The following is a 26,812-nucleotide window of genomic DNA, read 5'->3' as shown; positions in this document are numbered from 1 at the left end:
CACTCCCATCACTTTTCTAAACTCCTGTCAGTAGCCTGTGTGCGTGTTTTACCAGATTCTGCCTTCACGCAGACCTTTTTGACTTGCCTCTCTGCGGGAATTACAAATGTTTTTGAATACTGAATTCAGTGAGGTGAGAACAGCTTCAATTTTATACCTTATAGTGTGTATAGCTAGTAGGAGTTACCAAGTCAATGAGAAGTAGTTTTCTACTTCTACTTGTTTCTCACTCCCATGTCTTCACTTGTAATATTGTTCATGCTAGTGTATTAACCGTTCAAGGTAGGAATATTTCTGAAAATTAGCAGACACGCTGAGGGATGCAGGAAGCCATGAAGCAGACACCACAGTACCCTTGTTGCAAAGCAACCCTATCAGAAAGAGCTTTACCCTGAGCATGAACTGAACACCTGGCTCAGAAAGCGTGCGTCCGCAGCTGTAGGTATATGACTGAACCGAGCAAACCTTGTCTCGCCCATCAGCCCAATCATGACCGATCACGAGATGTGACTACACCAGCTCCGAGTACCATTTTTTACTCTCTTTAGTCTCTGCTTCTGTGGATATCCTTCTTCCTCCCCCTCCACAACCAGGCACCCACCAAACAACCTGCACTTCAAACAGAGAACGTAACTCCTACTAACTGGAGCTGCTGAAGCAAAAGGGCTTCTGGTTTTAAATTACTGTAATTACAAGCCTACCTGCTCTTGTTAACGTGTATAAAGTGTATTGTTATATGTATAAAGGCATAATGAATTTTTTTGAGTATTGCCAAATGCCTGACTTCAATGATACTCTGCACCAATTAGCTGTCACATTAGACAGGCGTTGCCTGGAGTACAGCTGTGAGCATCTCGGGTGCCCGGTCCCTCGACTGCATAATACCAAAATTCCCAGCTCTGCCAAGTATTTTTGTTTTTCCTTAAACCATTCTGACCACCCCCCTTACGCGCTACTTGGTTTTATGCACAGGATGTGCAGCAAACGCCCCTTACTTCGCCTTTAGGAATCACCAGGAGCAGGCAGCTGCCGATGTGGCGCTGAGGGACAGACGCGGGGGAAGGGCGTCTGTCCCTCCCTGCCTGCCTCCTCTCAGCCGCCACCGGAGGCCTCAGCCCCGGCCTGCGGGGTGCCCTGCCTCTCCGCCCTGCCTCACACCGGCCGGGCCCGGCCCACGGCACCCGGCGGCCTCCGAAAGGCGGGTGTGTGTTCCGCCCCATCCGCGGATGTTTCCGCGGGCGCGGGGCGGCGGGCGGGCCGGCTGCTGAGGGGGCGCGGGGTCCCGCCGAGGGGCCCTGAAGCGAGGCCGCGCGGCGGCTCGCGACTCTCGGCGCTCGGCTGGTGCCGCCTGCGGGGGCGGGGCGGGGCGGGCCCTTTTGAGGCCGGGGCGGGCGGCGGGGCCGCACTCCGGCGGCGGCCCCGGCGGAGCGAGGCGAGCGGCGGCTCCCGGCCCCGGGGTTATGCGCTGGGGTGATGGTCCCGCCGGCCGGCGCTAGGCTCCTCCCGCGCCCGGGAGGGACCCCCCTCTTTGGCCTTCTCCTCCTCCTCCTCCTCCTGCTGCTGCTCTGCCCCGGCGGCGGCTGTCTGCCGCGCCGCCGGCCCGCGGGGCCGCCCGTGGTGCTGGGTAAGAGTCGGGGGTCGGCGAGGGGAGGCGGCGGTGCGGGCGTCTGGCGCCGTGGAGCCTGGCCGAGGCCTGTCCCCCCTCCCGCCCCGGCCGGGGGGCGGCGGGAGGCCCGGGGCGGGCACGGCCCCCCCTCCCCGGTTTCTGCGGCGGGGCTGGGCACGGAGCATCCTCCCCGTAACGCGAGGGCTGGGGGTGCGGGGCCGGGCCCGGGGGGGCACCGACAGGCTGGAAATCTGAGGTTGTCTTTGCCTCTTAGCGGGTTCGGGGGAAACAGAGCTTGGCTAAACGCAGTCTGAGCTCATTAACTAAAACCAGGCCCTCGCTTCTGGAGTTCTGACTCTGTACGAACCTCTCATAAAGAAGTCGGAATCGGATGTGGAAGGAGGAGGGAGTGTGTGTTAGGGCAGCCAGACCACGAATACTTTAAAAATAATAAGCTCATTTCATTGCACAACATAAAACCTGAATATTGATTCCTGGCCTGTGGTTTCACCTGTTAACACAGAATAGTTTGGCCCAAATACGTGGAGAGTATTCGCATAATGGTTACTGAGTAATATCTGTTAGATGCTTTTTGTATCCATTGATAAGGAGAATTGTGAATAAATTTTAAGTGTTTAATAACTTGTCTACTGAAATTAGAATTCTTAAGCATTCCAATACATTAATTAGTGATACTAATGTCAGTATTCAGTCCTGCGAATGTATTCAGGATGTTGTCTGTTATTATGCAGTTAACCTTGATGATAAAGGTGGAAGAAAAAGTAAAAAAATGGCAAAAATACCGGGAAAATGATAATCACTGACATGTTCAGTTTGAGCTCCACTTATTTGTAATAATTTAGAGTCTGCCATTGACTTATTACAACTCTTAGGAACTTCAGCCATAAAAGGGTAAGCACTAAACAAGAACTCTTTTAAAGTTGCTGTGTATTTTAGGACCACCATGTACAAAATTTGAGTTCTTAAGAGATGGCTGAAATAGCTGAGAGGATGTAGATTTGGGAGAAGAAACCACAAAAGGATGTCTTAAGAGGCTGGAGTTAAAATGTGAACAAAAGTTGAGTCCTGTCTGAAGGTTAGAAGCAATTTTTTATCTCTCTACTCTGTCATGCTGGATTTTAGCAATAGGCTTTGGTGCTTATTCCAGTGCAAGCTTCTTGATGACAAAGGTGATAATGTTGTAGTGCTGATCCAATATTCAACTCTGGCTATGAAGGAATCAAAGAAGATTTAAAAGCAATTGGGATAAAGGGATAGCGATTATAGAAGCATGGAGTTACTACTGAGGTGTCTACTGTAAGTATATACATACTGAAAAGATGCTTTGAAAAAACCATGGCTGACCTACATCTTGTTTTCCTATATATGGTGAATACGGTGTGGCTGAGCACACATTCATGAGCAAGTGGTTTAAACAACAGATTTTCTTGCTTTTAGAGTGAATTTTCATCAAACACTACAGCATTTGCATCTCTTGCTGAGTCAGTGTCTGTGTTTTAAAACTTGCTGTTTTCTGCTGCCCAGTCTTGACTGTCCAGAAAGCGAAGATTCAATGGGTTTTAACGAGTTACTTAATTTTTCTGTGTTCTTTCTATGTTTCAGAAAGAAGGTGCTCTTAGGGAGTGATTTGCTATAACTTACTATTGTAAAATGCCATGTTTTCTTGATGTGTAGGAATGACTGCAGTTGTAAAAACACCTGCGCTAAGAGCTTAGCTTCCATTAGACATGACATGGGCAGTGAAGGTCAAACAAATAAAGGAGAGGAAGGAGTGACTATCGGTCACTCACTGGTTCTGTATGAAATGTTCTCGTCTTGATTCTAGTTAACTTTTCATGACCTTTTCTTCACCCTTCTTGCGTATGTGATGTTTGAAGATAAGCTTTTTAGGAATTACTGTGGTGAGGATGGCAGAAGGGTTTAGGGAGGCTGGCTCAGCACAGGTGTTTGGGAGAGGGGAGAAAAACACACATTGCAGTGGAACCACAAATGCAAAAGGAGACCGAGGTGTGCCCGGGGCTGTGTTACACAGGGCTGTGCAAGCCTGAGATGGTTTTGGAGCCCACGAGAGGGGGATACAGAGTTGATCCTCCTCACCAGGCTGGTATCTAGACCCTTAACTCCTATGTGTTCAGTTTTTAACTATGTTCTTATCTTGTAGTAAATGTGGTCTCATGATTTAAGCATTCACACTTGGGCTGTTTGGAGTTTAAAACCCGTAAGCAGAAAGGGGAGTTAACAAGTTTGGTGTTATTCTGTGCATGGCAAGTTGGCCACCTGATCTTAAGGAATAAAGAAAGAAGGAATGCTGTTTAAAGGAATGTTGTCAACATAATGGTTGTTTCATAAATGTTTTAGACCAGTGATGGTCACAAGACCTAACTTGCTCACAAAGTTTTTTGTGTAATGGCCCCACTTGCAGTTGCAAGCTGTGCTTACCCAAGTTACGGCGGAGGAAGTAGAGCAGCAGTTTGCAAATACTGGATGTTGCTTCTATATGGGTAACAGCGTTCTGCTCCCCAGGTACTCATGAAAACACTGCTTCTAGGAATCTCAACTCTGAAAACAGATCAGCTGCCTGAATACAACCTTGCAACTGCTGGCTGTAGCTGCGGTGGCAACCGATCTCAGATTTGTAGAGCCCCCTAACTGGCTTAGGTGAAGCGTGGGTCTGTGAAACAGCTAAGCCAATCCAATAGCTCATTGCTGCTCCCCCAGCTTTCTGTTCCCTGCTTATTGGCCACTTTGTGGAGTCATTTGTCTTGTGAAAGCATGAGAAAATTAACCTGTTGAGGAATGTGGTTAATTTTGTAGTTGAGTTACCTTAGTGGAAGAGCTGGCACAAAGAATGTGGAGAATGGCATTGCTCCATTTGGATTAGGTTTTTTTTTTTTATGCTGGTCTGGGCATCATCAAATGGTGCTTTAGGAGCAGGAGCTACTGTGCCTGAAGGTTGTATTAGTACATACCAAGGGAGAAAGACCAGGGACCAAACTGACATGGGTAGTAATTGACAGCGAAATACTGCAATGGGATTGCTCAATCTTCCCTGAGATTTAAATAACAAAGCATCAAAGGGTATTGCTATAATAGTGGCACTAGAGAAGAAACATGAGGTAAAAGTCAAAACCTTACTTCCAAGAGTCCTGCCTGAAGGCTTGATACCAAAGACACAATGCTCATTAAAATGTAAGGTGATTTTCTTGGAGTTCTTCTCTCAAGTGTCTTTGGGGAAAGGGGGACTACTTAAGATACTGAGTTGCTTTCATGACTTTAAGAGCTTACTATTCAGCCAGGACAATATATTCATACAGCAAAATCTCCTTTAAGAACCAGGACAGCTTACTGAATACCTCTGCTCTACTGACAATATCTATTAAGTATATATATATTCTGTGCAAGGGCTTCTGGATATCTGCTTCATATTTAGGTGCAATTATAGTATTTTTGCACTTCTCTTACCAGTTTGGTTATATATTCAACGCTCATGTCTTCTAATGCTCACAATAAGTTCCTTTATTTTGTGGCTGTTCTTCCTTCTTCATTTTCTCCTATAGTCCATCAATAATCACTGAGTACTATCTCATGTCTTATCAATTTTGGGAGCTGATAACCTGTCCTTATAAGATCAGTGGCGATTCACTGAACTCTTTACCTTTTAGAGCTGACTCAACACAACTACTATAGCAATGTTCTGATATCTTCTGCAAACAATTTGTTAGGTACTTGGCTAAAGTTTTCTAGAAGGACACCTACATGAAGTTTGTTAATAATTGATTTACATGCAAAAGAGGTTTGTCTGTGAATTCCTGCTGACTGCTAATTGAGGTGTGTGTTTGTATGGTCAGCTGGCTAGATGTCAGGAGTGATTTAAATGTTTATGCCTCATGTGATCTGAGATATCTGGGAGTATCATGTGAGACGTTGTTTGCTTTCTTGTTCCTAATTTTAAGCTCAAGCCTTTTCTGTGGCAGTCTGTCACAGTCGAGACATTCTCCTTACAGAACTGCGGCCAGAGTTTAAAATTAATTTCCCAGAAAGCTTATTTCATTTTGAAGGAAGGCTAATTTAGAGAAAGAAAAAGATGAGTTATTTGAGGAGATTATACCAGTTAAAAAGTCATGATAATTGATATATATTCAAAGGTATTTGCATTCCAGATAAAAGTAGTAAAAAAAGTACTAAATGATTGCCCCTTTGCCACACAAACAATAGCTTCCCCCCAGTTATTATATACATACTATCTTTTCTTTTTTCCAGATGAAATTTAAAGTCCCCCTATTCATGGCTTTTGTTGAATGTTCTTTTATCTTTGTTTCCTGAGCAGTATTAAGGCCGGTCACTTTCCAGGGTGCATTGCTTATTGTCTCCTACTGGGAACTGTGAATTGGTCATTAAGTCTTAAGGATGGTGATAGGCAGGAGTATCAGTCTATCCTAAAGCTAGTTACTGTAGTTCCCAGACTTGGAAAAGTCTGTAACCTCTTCTAAACTCCCAAATGAAACTTGTAAATATGCTTTCCGTGAGCTTTATTCAAACAAGAACACATCCCAGAGGGAGATCTAATTTTGTCAGGGTAGTTGAGCCAAAAAAACCCCCCAAACTCCCCAAACCAGCAAAGGATACTGTAATACTGGAAGTGAATTGGGCTCATCAATGGATTAGGATGAGTTCTGTTGGGATTACCATCTTTGTGAAAAATGATAATATACTGGAACATCATCAAATCTGATGGAGACACTTTTTTCTGCTGAATATGGAATCTCATTGTGTTCCCAATTGTCACAGTTCAAAACCCAACGCATGTATTGCACAACTGGGACTTAGGGAAGCAAGGGTGCTGCCCGAGATCTCTTCTTGGGCATCTAGTTTTAACTTGTGCTGATGTATTTTGCAGAACTTCACTTGCCAGTTATTTTGTACATCTATGGGGTCAGTCTGCAGGCTTGAAAAAGCAAGAGATTTCTATAATGTTTTCAGCAAAAAGGCTTAGAAACTACAGATATTGGTAGATGAGAGGATGAGGAAAAAAATTACTTTGCCCACAGGTGCTTTCTGTGTATGGCCTGAAAGCAAAGGGAAATGTGTTTTTTCTACTGCTTTCAAATTTCATCACAGAAAATTCAGGAAGGTATGTCTTTATCCTACAGAATTAATCTTCAGTGTGATTTTTTTTTTTTTTAACCTGTTACTTATCAAAAAGCCACTAAGTAGTTCTCCAGCCAAAATGTAAATCATTAACACTTAAATTATGAAGGGTGAGGACTGAAGATCTTGCATGTTTCTTTCCATAATCTGAAAAATCAAAATTTGCCTTTTGTTCCCTATATCTTCATTATGAACCCTCTTCAGCTTGCAGTATATACTTTAAGAAAATAAAACATGAGTTGTCAATTAGTGATTAATTAGATTAGTTTCACTGTTAATATGGAAATGTAAACCTGAAAAAAACATTTTTTTTTTTTAATCCCTGCTTTCTAAACAAACAGTTATCACACCTGTACAAGAGACTTACTTTTTTTTAAACTGCAGTACTGTATCTTGGCAGAGATGGAAATTGCCCCTTATCCTTTGTTTAGAATTAAATAAATTGCCACGTTTCAACTTGATCCTTGTCATTCCTTGTGTAAAAATTAGTATGCAGTGTTTCTCATCTTCTGCTCCAGTTGGACACAGGAGCACAGCCTCTGTCCTCAAGTCGTTTCAGGATAAAATATCTTAACCAAATTAAACTTACAGTTAATCTAAGATCACTCCAATAAGTCCAAATGAGACTTCGTAGAGTTTCCTGCTTTCAATACTCTTCTTGATAAATATATCTTCCTTATAATCTCAAATTTCTTCAGTTGTGAGTCTGCCTACTCTGAGTGGGAGTGCTTATGATTGAGTGCTGTTTGGAAACCTCAGCAAGTTCTTAAAACTCTCATCCTCCAGATGTTTGAGTTTTTGAAAGGTATCTTTGCTGGAAGAACTTGATTTTATCCGAGAAATAAGACTCTGGGGTAGAACAGAACGTCACTCTTCTACTTTGTTTTGCGTTGAAGCTGAAGAAAAAATCAACCTGTTCTGTCCTTGGCAGGTTTGTTGCTGAAACTGGCCAGTCATGAATGATATTTTGATATAAATAGAATTACATTCTGTTCCTTTTCTAATTAAGAGCACTGATACAGCAAAGGCATGAGACAGTGGAACAAGCTGTTGCCATATAGTGCTATAAGCAGTAACTAAACAACATTTTGTGAGGTTACAAGACTGAACTTCAGTAAACTTTTTCTAGGGTGTGATGCAATACTATAATCTCCCCTGCTATGCTTTCCAGTATGTTAGAGTCCTTGAAATATGGCCTAAAATAAACTGTGGTCAGCTACTGGGTCTTTTAACGTTTCACTTAAGACTGCAGAAATAAAAACATGAAAAGCCTAATGAGACAGTAGGCTAATAAAGACATCCTGAGGTATATCTGTTGTGGTGGGGTATAACCTGCAGCGGCTGAAGCTCGTAAGAGTGTGGTTATCCAGGTCTATATTTAGTCTTGTTTTGTCCTTTTTCAGTTCTGTAGTAGGTGTTTCTCTGAAAGCATGTCTAGCTTTCAAGTTAAGTTACATGTTCCACTAAAAGATGTTACCTCTTTCTTTAAACCATTGCTAAGTATCAGTGATTTTCTGTAGAATTTAAACTGTTTTGATTAAATAATTTATTGAAATGGGGGTGGGAAGCAACTGTATGGGTAGGTCTGCATTAAAAACCATCAAGTAAATAGGATACACTTATACACACCTAAAAAAGGTGTGCTGAAAGGGGTTGGGACAACCCTTAAGTGCATAACTCCTGAATTTTTCTAATACAGAGAAACTTTTCAGTTACTGAAGTATCTTTGCCTTTCTGGTTCTTGAGCAAAAAGCGATTAAACATAACAGAATGTAAGAAGTTTCTCTGGAAACTTGCTGCTGAAAATTGTAAGAATTTTTAAAGCTTAATTCAAATTTAGAAATAATATTCCTGTCTCCATCGCCTTTAAAATAAAGGAAAATAAAACATAATCAGAGTAATACTGGCATTTGATATATATGCCTTAAGAACGGTGTCCTTCAGAGAAGGTGCACATACAAGACCCTTCCCTCCCAAGTATTACTGATGTAATGTGTCCAAAAAAAGTGAACATTGGTAGTTTGCAAGCAACTGTTTACCGAGAACAGAAAGACTTGCATGTGCTGTTGTAATACTCTGAAGAAAATGTTCTTCCAGAAAGATTCAGTTTGCACTTTAAAACACGGATAATTTTGATAATGTCTGAGATGATCTTTTTTTCATACCTGCTGCCTAACATGGCCTGTTCCTATATAGTCTGTTCTTTGAAGTTATGAACTGTTGATCCAGAATTTTTCTACATGGTTGTTTCCTAGTTAATAGTTTTTGAAAATCTAAATCTTCTCAGTGGAAAATGTGCATGAAGTACTCTGTTCTTATGCAATATTTCTTATCCAGTTACAAAACTTAATGGTGTCTCTGGATGCAGTGATACTGCATATGAGGACTGTGGTATTAAGATGTGTATATTGTAAAATGTTATACATGTTTAAGTGTCTCCTTTTTATATCTTTCAGTTCCAGGGGACTTAGGTAATCAGTTGGAAGCAAAGTTAGATAAGCCATCAGTAGTCCACTATCTCTGCTCTAAGAAGACAGACAGTTATTTTACACTCTGGCTGAATTTAGAGTTGCTTCTGCCTGTCATCATTGACTGCTGGATTGATAATATCAGGTAAGACTAGAAATGTTGCTCTCTGCAGTTATCTCCTTTCCTTAGACTGACATGCTTTGTACAGAACGGCCGCCTTAAACTTTCTTTTCTGATTCAAGACCAGTGAGAGAAATGACTTGGAATTCTGCTGGGTAGATCAACATGATGAATCTGAAGATGTGGCTCTGTTGCCTCACTGATGAAAAGCAGAGGTTCTCTTTAGTTTCTTCCACTCTCTCTCCTGCCCGTTATCCAGTGTTGGTTTGGGCACTTACCAGACACTTTGATAAGCTTATTGAAAGCAGAACATTTTCTGCTTTTTTGATGAGTTACTTAAGTTTTGATGAGACAGCACAGAGGGGACAGGCAGGAGGAATGTGAGCTTGCACTTTTGCTGGCAGTGTGTCATTAGAGAGCAGTTCCAGGCGCAGCTGAGACACATGCGGTTCTTCAGGGGCAGTCTGGAATTCTCTTTCCAGAATTATTTTGGTTTAAAACATTGCCTAATTTAAAGCTTTCAGAATATTTCATCATTCAGTCTATTTCATTAATGCTACGATAAAAATCACATATGTATCTCTATGAGAACAAATATTTAGCTTGTACAATTTAAAAATATTGTATTGGTATGTTGCTCGTTTATGTGAATATACCAAGCTGTTGTGTAGCTGTACCTCTGCTTTGTCTTGCTGTACACCTTGCAGGTTAGAGAGGTTTTTGGTGTGTGGTGTGTGAAGATATGAGTATCAATTCAGATTCTAAGACTCCATCTGGGGGTAAAAACTTGCATTCAGAAATTGCAATTGTATTGATATGGTATTAAAAACAAGCAAAACCCCAGCAACAACAATAATAATGACGATTAAAAAAAAAAACCCTGACCCAATGCTCCAAATTCTTCGTATCTCAAATAGATTTGAAAAATATCTACAGAACACCGAATACCTCTCTGTGTTTCCTGAGGTACCAGTTGTTATTAGTCAAGAAGTATCAAGTACTCCCTTATGCTGGTGTTGGTGTTATAGTCAAACAGAAGTGAATTGTTTTTATCTAGGAGAATTTTTCTGGTATCTGATTTTACAGGTATTTTATCTTTTACTGCCCCATTCTTATGTTCTTGAAAAGCCTTTGCCGTTATGTGAAATGGTATAGAACTACATAAAGTAGCTTATATTCTAAAGTTGAAGTTCAGCTACAATTCTGTATACTGTTTTATAGAGAAGCCTCAGATTTTGAATGTAAAGCATTAAGCTAATTAAAACAATTGTTTGCATTATGTAACCTCTTAGCCATTAGAGTACTCTTACCATGTCTGCCTGTTAGGTTTTTTTTTTTCTTCTGAGTAATAGCACTTAAGGTTCTTGTTACTGCACTCAGGATGTAAGACCCAATGTAGCTGAGAGTTGTCATGTGCTAATACAACATGTTTCATGTTTTTCTCTTTTTATTTTTTTTTTTTGTCCCCCAGGCTGGTATATAACCGAACAAGTAAGATTACAGAACCACCAGATGGAGTGGATATCAGAGTCCCAGGTTTTGGGCAGACATTTTCCTTGGAATTCCTTGACCCAAGTAAAAGGAGCGTTGGTATGTACAGGCCGTGTCTGAAGTGCTTTGTCACTTTTATACAGGCACACTGGAAAAATCCTAAGACAAGCTACTGAAATGGGGTTTCAAATTACAGTTTTGTTTAGAAGTAGGAAAACTTTTTTTTTTTTGGTAGTCGGGTAGCATATGGCTCACTTTGCTTTTAAGTGTTTTCATTGCATTGTATTGCTTTGTCTGTTGTTTGGCCTGATAGACTGAGACAAGAAGATTCTGTGTTATGTACTCTTGTGCCAAATTTAAGTTCTCTGGATGAAACTTGAGTAAGCACTTTGAAGACAGATATTTTTGGAAAATTATATAAGTTGAAGAGCAAATCATGTGACTGAAGCTTGACAAGCAAAACCAAAATAAAACCATTTCATTTCATCTTAGTTTTCAGTAAGGTCCTGCAAGTTCCTGCACCTGGGACATGGCAATCCCAGGCACAAATACAGGTTGGGCAGAAAATGGCTGGAGAGCAGCCCTGAGGAAAAGGACTTGGGGGTGTTGGTGGATGAGAAGCTCAACATGAGCTGGCAATGTGCACTGGCAGCCCAGAAAGCCAACCGCATCCTGGGCCGCATCAAAAGAAGCGTGGCCAGCAGGTTGCAGGAGGTGACTCTACCTTTCCACTCCACTCTGGTGAGACCCCACCTGGAGTACTGTGTCCAGCTCTGGAGTCCTCTGCACAGGAAGCACATGGACCTCTTGGAACGGGTCCCGAAGAGGGCCACAAAGATGCTGTGAGGGCTGGAGCCCCTCTGCTGTGAGGACAGGCTGAGAGAGTTGGGGTTGTTCAGCCTGGAGGAGAGAAGGCTCCGGGGAGACCTTATAGTGGTGTTCCAGTACCTGAGGGGGCTACAGGAGAGATGAGGAGGGACTCTTGATCAGGTACCGGAGTGATAGGTTGAGGGCTAATGGTTTTAAACTGAAAGAGGGGAGATTTAGATTAGATCTGGGGAAGAAATTCTTTGCTGTGAGGGTGGTGAGACCCTGGCCCAGGTTGCCCAGAGAAGCTGTGGCTGCCCCATCCCTGGAGGGGTTCAAGGCCAGGCTGGACGGGGCTTGGAGCAACCTGGTCTGGTGGGAGGTGTCCCTGCCCAGGGGAGGGGTTTGGAACTCGATCTTTAAGGTCGCTTCCAACCCAAACGATTCTATGATTCTATGAGGATGTTTTTTGGCCTTAAGAATGAGATAATGGGCTTGGGAAATGTAGTGCCCCACTCGAACTTCCTGTCTTTTGTCAGTGTCAGAACAATTACATAATTACACTTGTGCTGCAAAGGATTTGTGCATTAATGTTTGCAGATCTTTTTTTATTTAGTGTTTTTGTGGAAGTCATCTTTCAGAAAACACTGAATCTGATAAGCTTTTGTGAGGAGTTGTTAGCTGTAGCTGAAGACTTAAGTAATTTAATAGTCTAATGGACTGAGCTCACATGCTTCATAGTATGGGTTTCTTTTTCTTTTCTGTAGGGAGCAATCCCCAGAAGGGCAGTAATGTACTTAATGATCTTCACTAGATGACTCTTATAACTAGAACAGACATATTTGAAATTGCAGATGTTCACTTTGGGGACTATGTGATAAGCGTTTGAGACTAATGTTCTGCTTTAAACTTAAATATGACTCTGATATTCAGCAGGATGTTTTGACACTTGATTTTTCTGTTACTAGATACATTGAATTGTGGTGATACTTATATCCTATGTGTCAAAGCCTGTAATATGCAGCATGTGTCAATATGTAGTCAGTCTGCAAACGTTTCCCTTCTTTGCAATTAAAGCATTATGTTCAGTCACTTAATTCTCAGCCCACTACCTGATAGAAAAAGGGGTTTGGGGTAGTTTCCAGAATTTTGCCCTGGGCTACGCTGTAAGCATTTGTTTCTGAGAATAAATGTTGAAGTCCAGGCCAGCCTTTATGAATGTATTATATACCCTACCTTAAATTAATTTGCAATCAACAGAAGCTAGGGCTGTAATGTAGTTCTGAGGTGTATGCTTTACAGTTCAAGGGTAAGACACATTTCTGCCGGGGAAAACTTCTCCATCTTGTGTATGCCATGTTTTGCTGCCACACTTATTTGACAGATCAGCCAACTAGTAAGAAGTTTTAATACTGGTATTCTCTCACTTTTGGGGGACAGTGAGCATAACTCACTTTAACATGCAGCTTTCTAGAGTGTCAGAGACTAGGACTACAGTTCAATGTCCATATGTGTGGCCTCCAGAACTTGCGTTGTTTTGTGATAGTGTCTAACGGCTGCTTTGAATGCTTCTCTTTTCACTCTTCTGTTTCTCTTTTCTCTGATGTCTACAGGCAGTTACTTTTATATGCTGGTGCAGAGTTTAGTAGATTGGGGCTACAAACGTGATGAAGATGTAAGAGGAGCACCTTATGACTGGCGAAAGGCACCAAGTAAGTAACGCTATTACTTGAACAAAATTTTGCCTCTCCCAGCCAGCAAATATTGTTTTGAGTCTCTTCTCCCATCCCACCTGAATAATTATAATTAAAACCTTAATTTTGACTAGTTCTTGAAGCCTGGATACCCCTGGCCCCAGGTGAAAGCTTTGTGGTGTGGTTTCCTTTGCTTTAAACAGTTTGCTACTTAAGGCTTGTGTAAAAACAAAATAACAACAAAACCCCCACACCCCCACAAAAGCACCCAGCCCTCCCACTTAATACTGGAATTTCTAAGCTCTGCATTATTAGTTCCACAGACAGTTTCAAAAAAAACCTTTTAAAGAGTTGTGTTGCAGTTCAGCATTTACAATTAGTAGTTATAACTGTGTAACCTGTCTGTTTACTTCAGATGAGAATGGAGACTATTTTGTGGCCCTTCGCAAGATGATAGAGTTAATGTATGAGCAGTATGGAAGTCCCGTTGTCTTAATTGCCCACAGCATGGGGAATATGTACACCCTCTACTTCCTCAACCATCAGACTCAGGATTGGAAAGACAAGTACATAAAGGATTATGTGTCTTTAGGCGCTCCATGGGGAGGAGTGGCTAAAACTCTCCGTGTGCTGGCTTCAGGTAGGTTATTTCAGGGTTTGGAATATATTTTGTCAGTAGTGCAAGATACTAACTAGACTGTTAACTGTAAGATTGCAGGATGAGTGTTTAAATTACTATGAAGTTAAAAATAATTTTTTCCTAAGTGATGGCAACTTGCTGTTTCAAGCCTTGTGACCAGATGTATTTTTCTTTATGTTCATGGGAGTGGTGTAAATCTTTTATATCCCTTAACCAGGAGCTGCATCTCCTCTTGACCTCTCCTAACCTCTTTTTAGCACATTGTGTCATCTGTTGTTTGGCCTGGTGTCTTCTATTTCTGTCACTTCTGCTGCCAGAAGTGATTTCTCTCTTCAGGATTGCAAAACTACTGACTACAGAGCATTGGGTAGTTTCCTTTTGATTAAAGATCACACATGTAAAGGGAAACTTGCAGAAATGGTGGTGAAGGGGTGCCCACAGCACAAATGCCTGTTGAAAGTTATAACTCTACAGATAAGGAAAATGAATCTTTGAGACCTTGGGTTTAGCATACAGGATATACCCAAGACAGACAAAAATTTAATAAAGCAGCATAACATATTTCACTAAGTAACTGCAAATGACTGATGAAAAAAGTTCGCTTACCCCACTATGTGATACCATAATTATTTCATGTGCTTTAGCATTTAGTTCATGATTCTGGCTTGGTTTTTTAGCTTGTTTCTGACTTGCTAGCTTTGGAAATCACTACCTTCTTCCTAAACAAAGCTGGCATCAAAAACTGGACTTCATCAAAATGCAGAACACGCAGCGAGTGTTCAGTCACGCATAGACAAATGAAAGAATACTTTGCTTAGCAAAGGCATTAGATTCTGAGTAGTGCATAGCTCAGTTACTAATTAGAAAACTTAAATTGGATGTTTGTATTGAGTTATACATCGTTAAATCTATTGCAATGGCACTGTAAAAAATTATTTCCCTCTTCCCACAGGCTTCTTCTGACAAGTTTACATGCTACAGAAATGGCAGGAGCTGAGCAATGTTAATATAACCTTAATAAAATTATACAATTATATAAAAATCCCCAGTTCCAGATTTCTGTTGGATGAAACTTTTTTGTACTTCCTATCTTGTTTATCCTTTAAAATGCATGTCATCCAAAGTGGCTAGCTATACAAATGCATAATGAATAGTTAAATTTCTACTAAAATGTAGTCATCTTCTAATCTGTGTGTGTCTGTTGTACTAAAGTCCATGTTCTAGAACAGAAATTTAAGAATCGCATATGAAAGTTAAAAGGGCAGAATATAAGAATGCACTTTTTTAGGCTACTTCTGTCTTAAATATCCACAGTAAACAACAACCATCAGGCATTAATACTTGGATTATGTTAGTCTATTAAAGAATTTCTACAATTGAGATCATCAGGGTGTTAGTATGCAGAAGAACTGTTGCTTCAAAGAAAAATACTGTGTTGCTGCAGGAAAGACAAGGCAAGCTATGAATGCGTTCTTTCTGTTCCCATTCCTGTTTATAATCTGGTAATAGCTAGGAACTTCATTCAAATCCACAGTTGTGTTACTGAAGTGGTAAACAGGTAGAATTATTTTCTCTAGATCTTCTGTGATACTTTCTGCTACTTATTCATGTGCTTTGCAAGATGAATACTTACGTCATTACAATTCCAGTGCCAATAAATTGAGGATGTTCTTCCCACTACAGCAAGAGGCACAAAGTTCACTGTGGTAGCTTGTTTGGTTGTTTTTTTTTTTTGTCAGTGTAAGATGCTAGCAGTGTCTTCCTTAGACCTAAATAATCTTGTTCACTACAATGTCAGCAAGTGTTGTGTCTGCTGACTTAAGCATGGTCTTGGCCATACAGTACTTCTGTACTTTGGAGAAAATGAAATGATTTTATAAGTATTTTATAACAGTTCTATAAGAGGAGGCTGGAATAATTAGGTTCTGTGTTAGAAAATTTATTTTCAGTAGAATAATCTACACATTCCATTCATTGCTCAATTCAGAACTTGAGCTTTCTTTGCTGAAAACTGCCTCGTAGTAGCTCAGTGGTGAGTGTGCACAATTAAGTATTTCTACCACACAGAAATATGAAGGACATCTTTTAGGACCTTTGTGATTCTTGCTGTGCTCTTTTGAGTTTCCTTTTTATCTGTTTCAGAGTTATACTAGCAGTATGTACTCCTCCTAAACATGGTGTTACAGACTGCTTTAGATCTCCTTGCTGAAGCAATAGTGCCACCTCATGGAATTGAAAAATACATTTTGGTGCTATTTCGGGAATAGTGGTTTTGGTTTCAGTATTACAGTTTTTTTGGTCTGGTTGACCTGCCTCACTACATACTGTAACCAGCTGGACCTAATAATAGAAAATCTGATTCAAGGTTCAGCTGACAGAAGGACTGAGGAGTGCTGGTCACTCTGATAATGGAAAATGGGGCTGATCAGACACTCACTGAAAATAAACTTGGACCTGTCGCTGGGCCTTTTTTTTTTTTTTTAATTTGTTTCTAGTAATCACTGTATCTGCCATTTATTAAGCAGCTTTTTAATTTTGTGAAGGTGCAAGAACAATGGTTAAAATATGAAGAAAGATGCATAAAAATTATAAGTCATTTATTATTTTGAGCCATCTTTGGAACAAACTGCTGAGAAAACAACGGACTTGATGTCTACAAAAGTTCTTAAAGTGTTCTGGTTCTGTAATAAGAGTAAGCCTAAACTTGGTAAAATGTAACAATTTTGTGGTTTATTTGGTATTGTATAATTTAAGACCTTCATTAATAATAAGCTCTAGCTCTCTAGATTTGTATTATTTTAAGAAAATATGATGTCTTGGAAAAGCTTGGCCAGCTGAAAACATTTCCCAAGTATAGTAGTTATCAACTGGTCTTTCAAGAATCGTTGGTTTTGTTTTTCACGCTCCTGGCAAAGATGTAGTTTGAGTTAACAGAGCTGCTAGAAAATATTAGTGCTACATTAGAGAAAAACCTGTGTTCTGAGCGATACAAGTATTTCAACAGTCTTGAAATGCTGACTGGAAGGGAAGATGCTGATGTTGGCGTGTTTTTTTTTTTTTCCCCTCCCGTGGTTCCCACCAGAAGCTAACAAGCTCTGACTCTTAAAGAGGAGTTAAAAGTGCTGAAGTACTACTGCTGAACTGGTCACCCAGTGCAGCATTCTTACTCAAGAGCATAAGCAGCGACAGTAATATTTGCCATACAGTATTTCTTCTGTTTCCTTTTATGACAAGTTATTTTTTTAGGTAATATTTTCTTTCAGTTGTAAGCATGTTCTGGTAGGTTTTGTTATGAAGGGAGCACATAAACTGGTAAAACACTATGCCAAATGGTAAATAAGCTATATGCTAATTTTATAGCTATCCTGAATTAAATACTGCTACTCTGCTTGTTTTGAATGTACAAAGCTTTAAACATTTTGTTAAGCATATAGCGCGTCTCTTTATGAGTTCTTACATGTGTGTGGATAGTATATTTATCTGTTCTTTCAGCAAAAGACATGATCTAGGTACCAGAGTCACTGGGAAATACATTTCCAGAAGAACATTTAAGACAAAACTTGCAAATGGTATAAGTAATGCCTAATAAAAGCTGATTTGATTTCTTACTTGGCTGATATAGGAAATATTTTTGCCTTTAAAAAGGAGCATATTGGAAAGGCGGCAGCGTCCTTGGTTTGTCAGTCATCCATTCATCAACTTGCATTTAAATTAGTAAGTTATTAGAAGTCAGTTTGCGGAATTATTCAGGCAATTGTAAATGAGGACAAACTTCTCAAATTGTCACTGTAAGCAAAGGGAATAATATTTTTATTCAGTAATTGCTACTGGTTGAGCTTCATGCTTTGCATATAATGAAATTCCACTTTTTTTTTTTTAAGGTGACAACAACAGAATCCCTGTTATCAGTTCACTCAAGATCAGAGACCAGCAGAGATCAGCTGTTTCCACAAATTGGATGCTCCCCTACAACTACACGTGGCCTCCAGATAAGGTCTTTGTAAGCACACCTACGGCTAACTACACTCTTCGGGATTACCAGAAATTCTACAGGGACATCAATTTTGAAGATGGCTGGCTGATGAGACAAGACACTGAACCCCTGGTCTACCAGATGACACCCCCTGGTGTGCGCATACACTGTCTTTATGGTACTGGCGTGGAAACACCCGATTCCTTCCATTATGAAAGTTTTCCTGACAAAGAACCCAAGATTCTTTACAGCGATGGGGATGGGACAGTAAACTTACAGAGTGCCTTGCAGTGCCAGAAGTGGGTGGACATGCAAAAACAAGAAGTGGTGATATTTGAGCTTTCAGGAAATGAGCATATTCAAATGCTGTCCAATGATACTACTATCTCTTATGTGAAAAAGCTGCTTTTTGATTTGTGATACCTTGTGTTGACAGTTATTTTCGTCACCTGTGATGCCTTCCCTTAAATATGGGAAAATGCCTTTTAATCCCTTGATATTTAGGTATTTGAATTATTTATTTTGGTTTTTTTTTTAAGGCTGTGTTCAAGAAGTTGTTTGGTGTCTTAAATGATCGTTTGTCTCTGATTTGTGTTTATGATGCTTCATGGTATTTTCAGATTCTGGAGATTCAGACAAATATGCATTTTGGTGCCTCTGGTGTTATATCCAATATTCATACAGACTTCCATTTGGAGATTGTGCAGCCCCTTGCACATACTACATAGAACCACAGGCACCTGAGTTCCTTTGTGTGGTCTTTGCAGGGTTTGGAGTGGGAGGGCGAGGAAGGATTGTAATTTCAGATGCCCAGAACTTCAGAGTTGCCCAGAAATTCAGAATGCCCAAAATTCAGAAGGGAATTATCTTAATTTGGGAAGCACAGTAGACTTTTTAAAGGGTCTTGCATGTTCTGATCCACAGTTCCCAGTACCTTAGTTTGTAAATGTGCATATCTACTGGGTAAGATAGGGAAGAGGGCTGTCTGGTACTGTCACCTTTGTTGTATCCAGCCTTTCTTTTGTTACAGCTTTTTGGGGGGGCAGGGGGAAAGATAGATGAGTGAACTACTTGAAGCTTCTTATTAGGTATCTTTTGGGTTTTGTTTTTTCTTTTTTTTTTTTTTAAAGGAAGAAATTGTTTGCTCATTGACTTCTAGAACCTGATTACTTACAGTCTGGAGTCTGAGGAATTCTGATCTTGTGCTTTATTTATCAATGAGGGACAGAAGATAAACAGTGGTTGGTGCTTGCAGTAACTGTAGCTTTGTGAAGTAGCACATAAATTAAAGCTAATTGAGTTGAATACTGGCAAACAATCCATACAGAATTACATTTCTGTGTGGAAAAAATTATTTCCTGTAGGGGAAATGATAATGGATGGTGGGCATTAATTCAAAAAGAAAAGTTAATTTCCTGAAATGGGGTGGCAAATGGAAGCCAGCATAATACAGTATGAAGTATAAACCGTGTTCTCAGTCAAATACTTAAGCTCTGATCCAGTTACTGACCAAGTAGTGATTGGAACAACATTGCATTCAGCTGAAAAGGAACTTTGTTTTAAGACTAAAATTCACTTTCCATAGATTACATGTTTCGTTATTGCTGTTTCAAGAAGTTGGGACACGCTGTTCTTTAACTGTTTCTGTAAATTGCTGAATGTGCGACTAATTTCCCACAGTATTGTTTTACTTAAAAAAAAAAAATTCAACTCTGCCACGGAAATGATAGCCTAAAGGCCCTCATATTTGATTACAGAAGTGCTGTTGGAAAGATGGTTTCACTTGAATATTCCTCTTTTGCTTGCTTTAAAACCAGTCACCCAGTTAGACTGCACTTTGTTTCCTGAAAATACAATTTTGAATGCTTTCAAAATGCTAGGTCCTCCAAGAAAAATGTTTTAAGAGTTTCAGAAACTCATCAGAACTATTGAGGATTCATTAGTTAAGAAACTGATGTCTAAAGGATAAGGTTTTTAACTATTTTGGTAGCATGCATAAAATGTTTGCTGTCTTTAAGTGTATTGGTAAGATGTGTTGAAATCTTTTTGTTCCTGTAGACTGCAAATGCTTTGGCGCAGGAGGTAGGTTTAAGGCTTTAAGTTTTAATCAGAAAGGACTTGTAAATCCAGAACAACTTGAACTAGGGTCATGGATAAGCTAAATATCTTCCTAAGTTTTAACTTCCTTATGTAGCTTCATTTTCCCTGTTACCTTTGTTGAGGGAGAGGACACATATATTCCTGATTTTTTTTACAATGGAACATTTATTTTGTCATCAGTTGCCCAGAAACGTACAGTTCAGCAGCAATATTGCCTAGACTTTTCCAGAGTAAGTACCAAGTTGTCCCAAGCCATTTGTAATTGGTAACTGTTGAAATGAAAAAACAAAACAACAACAAATCCCCACAAAAAAGTCCTTTAGCCAAGTGTTCTATTTTATGCAGGGCTGTGAGCTGGACAAGCCTCAGGCTTGTGTTCCAAGACTGCTCAAAGATAAAGCTCTTCCTGTGGTCTGACTCTGGTCTGATTTTTGGATAAATTGCTATGTTACTGGTTTATAACAGAAAGACATCACAGAAAACGGCTTATCACAATCAGTATTTCTTGCTGAGGTAGAATGTAGCCTGTTAATAAGCACTGGAATGAGTGGAGCTGGAGGCTGTATTGGAGGCTACCAACAGGGCATCAAGGGCTGAAACAAATGGGAAAAGAACATAGGGAAACAGTTCTTAACCTGGTGTGGAGAATTTTTCTAAGCTTCATCTAGATCCTTACCCATTAATTGGTGTTATTTTCAGTCCCATACCAAGAGTTTAGCTTCAGGGATTTTTGTGATTTGAAGTTCCAAAACACATGATTCCAAAAGATGCTCGCTCTTTTTTTTTTTATTTTCCTTTACTACTTTTTTCTTTGTGCCCCAAAAGAAAAAAAAATACTCTGTTTTAACTTTGACAACCCAGTATCATGTTCTGAGATCAGTTGACCATATCTTTTAACCTTAAGATTTGTAAATCAGCTTTCCGCTAAGTAGACAAGCCCTATAGTGTGTCTCTTTCAATAAACTCATGTTAGTTAACCTGGTAAAATGAAGGTGAAAGTTTTTCAGGGCTTTTTTTTTTTTTTTTTTGATGTTGTTTGTCACTATAAAGCCTTGTGGCACAAGAATGTGCATACCTGAGTTTGAAGTACTGTGTTAGAGCAAGCACAGTGCTTCTGGTGAGACTTTGCTTGGATGTGATGGGTTCTACAGACTATGGTTCTGTTTTATGTCCAGAACTTCTGATTTTTGTACCAAATCATCTTCAGCCCTTTCATTTTCAGTTTCTCGCATATTAGGATGGAGTTCTCATAGAAAAGTGAATGCAGCAAGTAAACTACATTATTCTAGTCGCTGAAACTGAACCACTTCACGCAGTGTGTCGGGAAGTGCTTACTCACTACGGCATGTTCCTCTCCAAGGCCAGAGTGTTTGGCACTACTGGTACAGGCCTGCGAGAGACACGTGCGCTTGAGCATTCTAGTTTCTTGTGGGTAGAGAGGTCTGAAGAAATAAATCTTTAAGGAGAGGAGAATGTGGCACTTCCTCAAGAGGAGTAACTCAGGTGCTTTGCCACACTGCAAAGTTGAAATGTTTGAATTCACTGACATATCTTCATTATACCTATCACCTATCAATCATGTCTCTCCGTTTCCATAACTTTTACTTGGTTTTATTCTTCCAGGATATTTTCAGAAACCAAAAATAGTCTTGAGGACCAAATGTGTTTCTTATTTTATTTTTGACAAAATGTATAGAAAATGCTGAAGAAGCTTTCAGCTGTTCTTGTAATACTTCTGAAGAGGTTCAGAGTCACTATGTGATTCTGTTTAAAAAGAGAAGGCTTCAATAACTAGCAATAATTGCAAAGGACTTGCAGACCAAAGGAAGGAATGTTTGGTATTAAGGTAGTTCTTGGAGCACAGTGTGTTCAAGGCCCTCTTAAATTCAGGGAATGTTTGGCAATGACTTTGCTGCTCTACACTTAACAGTATTTTGTATGGAACATATTCTGAGACCTAGCATTTTATATGCTCCTTTTGTGTATGAACGCGTTCAATAGACTTTGAATATTTTATTGTTAAACTTTGATAACATAATAAAGTTGATCTAATACAGCTTGTCTCCTGTTGTGAATAAAGTCTTGTCTCAGTGCTCAGATGAAATGCCGACTTGTTGCTATTTTTCTTCCCCAGGGATTCCTGGTGTCTCCTTTTCTCGCAGTAACTGCTGCTTGGTTTGTCTTCCAAATGCACCTACTGTCTTGTGGTGTGCTTGGACTTCTCTGTTAATTGTTCTTGAATTTATGGAGATGTGTGACTGAGACTCAGTTTCCTTTGTTTGCTTTTTTTCTTGCTAATCTTCTTAAAAAAAAAAAAAAGTTCTTGGGATGCCTCATCCTTCTGTTGAGGTAATCATTTAAAATTAGTCCCTCAGTCTTGAAGTGTCCTAAATGCTTGCAGTTGCGTTGATACTGTTGGTTTCCAAACTGATCCACAACCCATGTATGTTGACCATATGGTTTCACGGTTGTATGAAATAATCTTTTTGCAATTAAAAATATAGCATTGTGGCTCTGAAGAAACTGGAACAGTAGACAATGATCCTGTGGGGCAAAAAAACTCTGGAAATACCTCCCTTATCAGAGTAATCTAGAAGCCTGTTGGGCAAGCGTAAGTCTTCTGGAGGCTGGCCTGGATGCTTCTACTAACCTGTACTTCAAATGATTGCGTGTAACTCTTGACAATGAAAAAAAAATTATCAGGTTGAAACTTGCCTTCTGGGAGCTTTTTTTTTTTTTAAAAAAAAAAAATTAAAGCCTGTAATACAAGATGAGTGTTAGTGAGTGCTGCTCCTCTCTCTGTCCTAGCTTCCTATTAATCGGCCAAGAATTGTCCCAGTACAATTCTTGTTCGTGCCTTCCTCAAGGTTCATTGACACCCCATTGACATAAGCAAAGTCTTGCACTAAAGCAATGTCCCAATTGTTGGAAGAAGCTGGGAAGGCTGAGAACACAGGGGAGTGGGAACAGAATGATAATGGGGCCTGGCTAGAGTGATGCCAAGCCATGGTGTCCTGTGGAATGCTAGAATATTGATACAACACTGGTTCTAGCTCAGGTTGTGCATCTTTTAAATAACAAAGGTATAGTTGCATATTCCCTGATGCTATTTTGCTGTGCTATCTGATATGTTTATCTTAATGATGGCATTACAGTTTTGAGAAATCATCTTGACTTTCTCTTTAGCTTGAATTACAGCTTTCCTCTAAAGTTCTAGCTTAATAGTTTCTTCTGATTTAAGACTAATTTACTTTGTGGTCATCCAGATCAACAAATCAGTGCTAAGGCGAATGTTTCATTCCCAAATCAGCATTCTTCAGGCAAAAGTAGAATGTAATATGAGCCCAAGAAATTGAAAAAACTCATATGCAGTGTTTTAGTCAAAATATTGGTGTTAAGTTTGTCTTAATGGTTTGTGTTGATGTTGCCTGCCAACTTCTTGTTCTAAGCCATGCAGCATCTGAGCAGAAGATCCCAATCCTGAACTCTTTTCCTTTGCGTGTAGCACACAATCACTAATCTTGTGTGAAATAGTTCAGCAAGTTACCTTCATTTCAGCTTTTAGGGATTAGTTCTCAGATATTTGAAGTTTAAGTTATTCTCACCAGCCCAGCAGATCTGGAAGCAATCATGGTGCCATGCTGGTACTTCCAGTGCGTTTGCAGGTTCTATTCAGTTTGTTACCAGTTAAAGCACATTTTACCACTTAACAGTACTGATTGCACTTTCTCAGCACTTAAAGGTGCTTGCTGTGGATCAGGGTCACTCTCGCCTAACAATCAGAGAAAATAATCTGGTATTTCTAGAACAATGTCTCTATACTGGAGCAAATTCTTCAGTTAGTTTTTAACCGAAGGCTGCGTAGCATGTTACTGGGGCTGTTAAAGACATACTGCTGCAAATTGGGAAAAGAGGAGGTCATTTTAAATGCGAGGGAACTAGAAAGCCAAATTATAAATAAAATATTTCTGTAGCCTTGGAAGTTGTTACAGAGTGGCTAGTGAGCTAATGAAGCTTTGTACTGGTGTTACCTGGGTACATAAGCACTTGGCCCACTTACTAAGTTACTTCCTTTATGGGAAGGAAAGCAAATTTTGTGATGCAAAAAAAGTGAGCTGTCTTCTTTTGTAGAAAGAATGTTTAGCATGAAATGCTGGGGTGGGGGGGCGGGAAGGGAAGTCTCAGAGCTGGAAACAGTGGAAAAGTACAGGGAGATAAAATAAGATGAACAGTAGTAAGTCCCTAATGAAAATTGAAAACTGAATCACTTTAGTAGATTAAAAATGCAAATAGAAAATACATTTTGGTGCCTTTAAGAAAGCAATGCAACTAGAAACTTTCTCTTACTGATTTGATGATTCTTCAACAGCCCTATTTATGCAGAGACAACTGGTTTCAATGGACTTTTGATTTTTGTCTGTAATCAAAGCTTGGGGGGAGAGAGTGTAAGATGTTGCTTCTAGCAATTTTCATAATAGTTGTAAACGCGTCTGTCTCGCAGCTTGCTGCATTGCCTTGAGCAGAACCAGGCCATCAGTTTTACTTTTTCCTGCTTTCTGTTAGTTCCAGGGCTTTGTTAAATTTAGTCAATGTTTGTACAATGCTTTGGAATATGCTGGTATACTCACTCTTAAACACTGAAAAATCAAACTACTCTGCCTTTTTTCCCCCAGATTCATGCAATTGTAAAGCTTGCTTAGAAATTCTGAATTTGTGACCAAAGCAAATGGGATGTTGTCAGTGCTCAACGGCTTTTGAGCTTTTGTGTGCTCTTTTTAATCTTCTGGTTTAAACAGGTGGGCTTAGAAAGGTCATGGATTTTTAATGGGGAGGAATTACTTGAAGACTCAGTGACATCATGATCTTGAGGGTCTAATTGCTTCATCAATTTCTCATAGAAATCTTTAGAAAGCATACATCTACTTTGTCTGGAAATGCCTGGGAAGTTTGAAATTCAAACGTTGGCAATAGTATCTAAACCCATAGCTTCCCTCCCGGGATATGCGGCTGCTTGGGTTAAAATTCTGTGTGCCAGGGACTCCTTTTTCCATCAAAATCAGCATTAATTTTCACTTCTGGGAAATAGCCATAGGATTGAGCGTAAGCACGTGTTTGTAAAGATTAATGGAATTCTTTCCCGCAGGCTCTGGCTCTGCCGTCGCGGTGCAACTGCCAAAGACTCCACTAGAGGGAGCGGTGTCTCAGCCAGCGCTCGGGGCGGTGCCGGGCAGGGGAGGGCAGAGCTCAGGGCAGTGACAGTGAAGGGGGAAGAAAAACATTCCGGAAAGTTATTTACTTGACGTTAATCCAATATATCTTAATGACAGATATGCGGCACCGTCTTCCTACTTCAATCTGCCCATTCTCCGTTAGAAAGGAGTGATGTAGGAGCATGCAGAGTGCTTTGTAAATGACTGGAGGAACTAAGTCTGAAGTGCCTCATGTCCTTCAGAAATCTCTTTCCTATACTGAAACAAAACATCAGCTCCTGGGGAACTGAACTAAGAGGATTAGCACCCAGTTTGTTCTGATGCCGTTTATTCCAAGAGGTATCCTGGATGTGAGTCGCATTCAATAATGTGAAAACCTCAGTTCTTGGGAAAGGAATATTTGTGTAGTCTTATGTCCTTTGTACCAGTAGACATCTTCAGCAGCCAGTAGCATCAGAGATTTGTGAACCTCAGATAACCCAAATACATTAATAATAGTTGTTTCGCATCTCCTATAGGGTTTTGTTTTGTTTTTTTTTTAACTTGTATTTCAGTAGCTAGAACTGACTGGAGGGTGCTTTTAATTCTACAATGACTGCGATGGTGTATTTTTCTTACGTAGTTGGGAGAAGAAAGGTGGGAGACTTACTGAATACAACTATACTTGGTATTTTTGTTTTCCTGGTTCAGACACATTGCAGTTTTCTTCCCCAAAACTTTGAATGCTTTTTGGTTTATAGCTTTGCTGTACAGGTGGGCTGGTTGAATGATGACCTTGAATGATCCTTACAAACCTGACAAGAACTGGAACTGGTTTGAGTTAACATAACGCATACTTTTATGATCTATATTAAAAATGCAGTAGAGGGCAGTAGTATATAAATTACAGAGGGTTTTTTTTTTTTTTTGTAATGTTGAATGGTGTCTGTGTTAATTTCACCTGAGAACTCCAGGATTACAGGGAAATGAAGACCTAAGTTTGATATCCAGAAAGCGTTTCCTTTCCTGAAACAATTGTCCATCTGCTTTTGGAGGAACTTTAAATAGCAAGGCAAAGATTGTTCTGACATAAAAAGCAAGAAACTTCAGCTTGATTCAAATTCTGAGTAAAAGAATCTGAGGCATGAATTGCATATCCAGTCCCCTCTACATGCTCACATTAAAGTGCAAGTTGGAGGTTGCTGTCAGAAGTCTGAGCATGAGGCGTTGTGGCTGCACACCAACAATGAAGCACCTATCTTCGTTGTTGAAGTTGATTGGTCTGTAACCTGTCATTCAGACACGTTCTTCTCTAACAGCTACACGGAGCGGATGTATAAATATTCTCGGTGTACAGTACTACAATGTACAAAATTAATGTATTTTAAAAAAATGTGCTGCAAATGCTGCTGGATCTGTTTTCTTACTGCACTGCTGAACAACGGACAAATCTTGTACCTCAAAGTTCTCACTTTGCTTGCAAGCACTGACTCACACCTAGTAACCTTTCTGGGAAGGCAGAATTATTGACCAAGCTCCCATCGCATGTATAAC

General features: G+C 40.0%; 1 protein-coding gene across 1 annotated transcript; it reads left to right on the top strand.

Moving 5' to 3' along the window:
* Positions 1–1,410: 1,410 nt before the first annotated feature.
* On the top strand, positions 1,411–22,124 carry PLA2G15 (phospholipase A2 group XV). The gene is made up of 6 exons (XM_074157940.1): positions 1,411–1,624; positions 9,232–9,388; positions 10,836–10,954; positions 13,276–13,374; positions 13,772–13,996; positions 17,878–22,124. Exons 1-6 carry the CDS (start codon positions 1,474–1,476, stop codon positions 18,387–18,389), a joined length of 1,263 nt encoding a protein of 420 aa, XP_074014041.1. The 5' UTR covers positions 1,411–1,473; the 3' UTR covers positions 18,390–22,124.
* Positions 22,125–26,812: the final 4,688 nt, after the last annotated feature.

This window comes from Numenius arquata, chromosome 13 (assembly GCF_964106895.1).
Source record: "Numenius arquata chromosome 13, bNumArq3.hap1.1, whole genome shotgun sequence".
Lineage (NCBI taxonomy): Eukaryota > Metazoa > Chordata > Aves > Charadriiformes > Scolopacidae > Numenius > Numenius arquata.
Note: the sequence above shows the minus strand (reverse complement) of the source record. Positions and strands in the feature narration are given on the sequence as shown.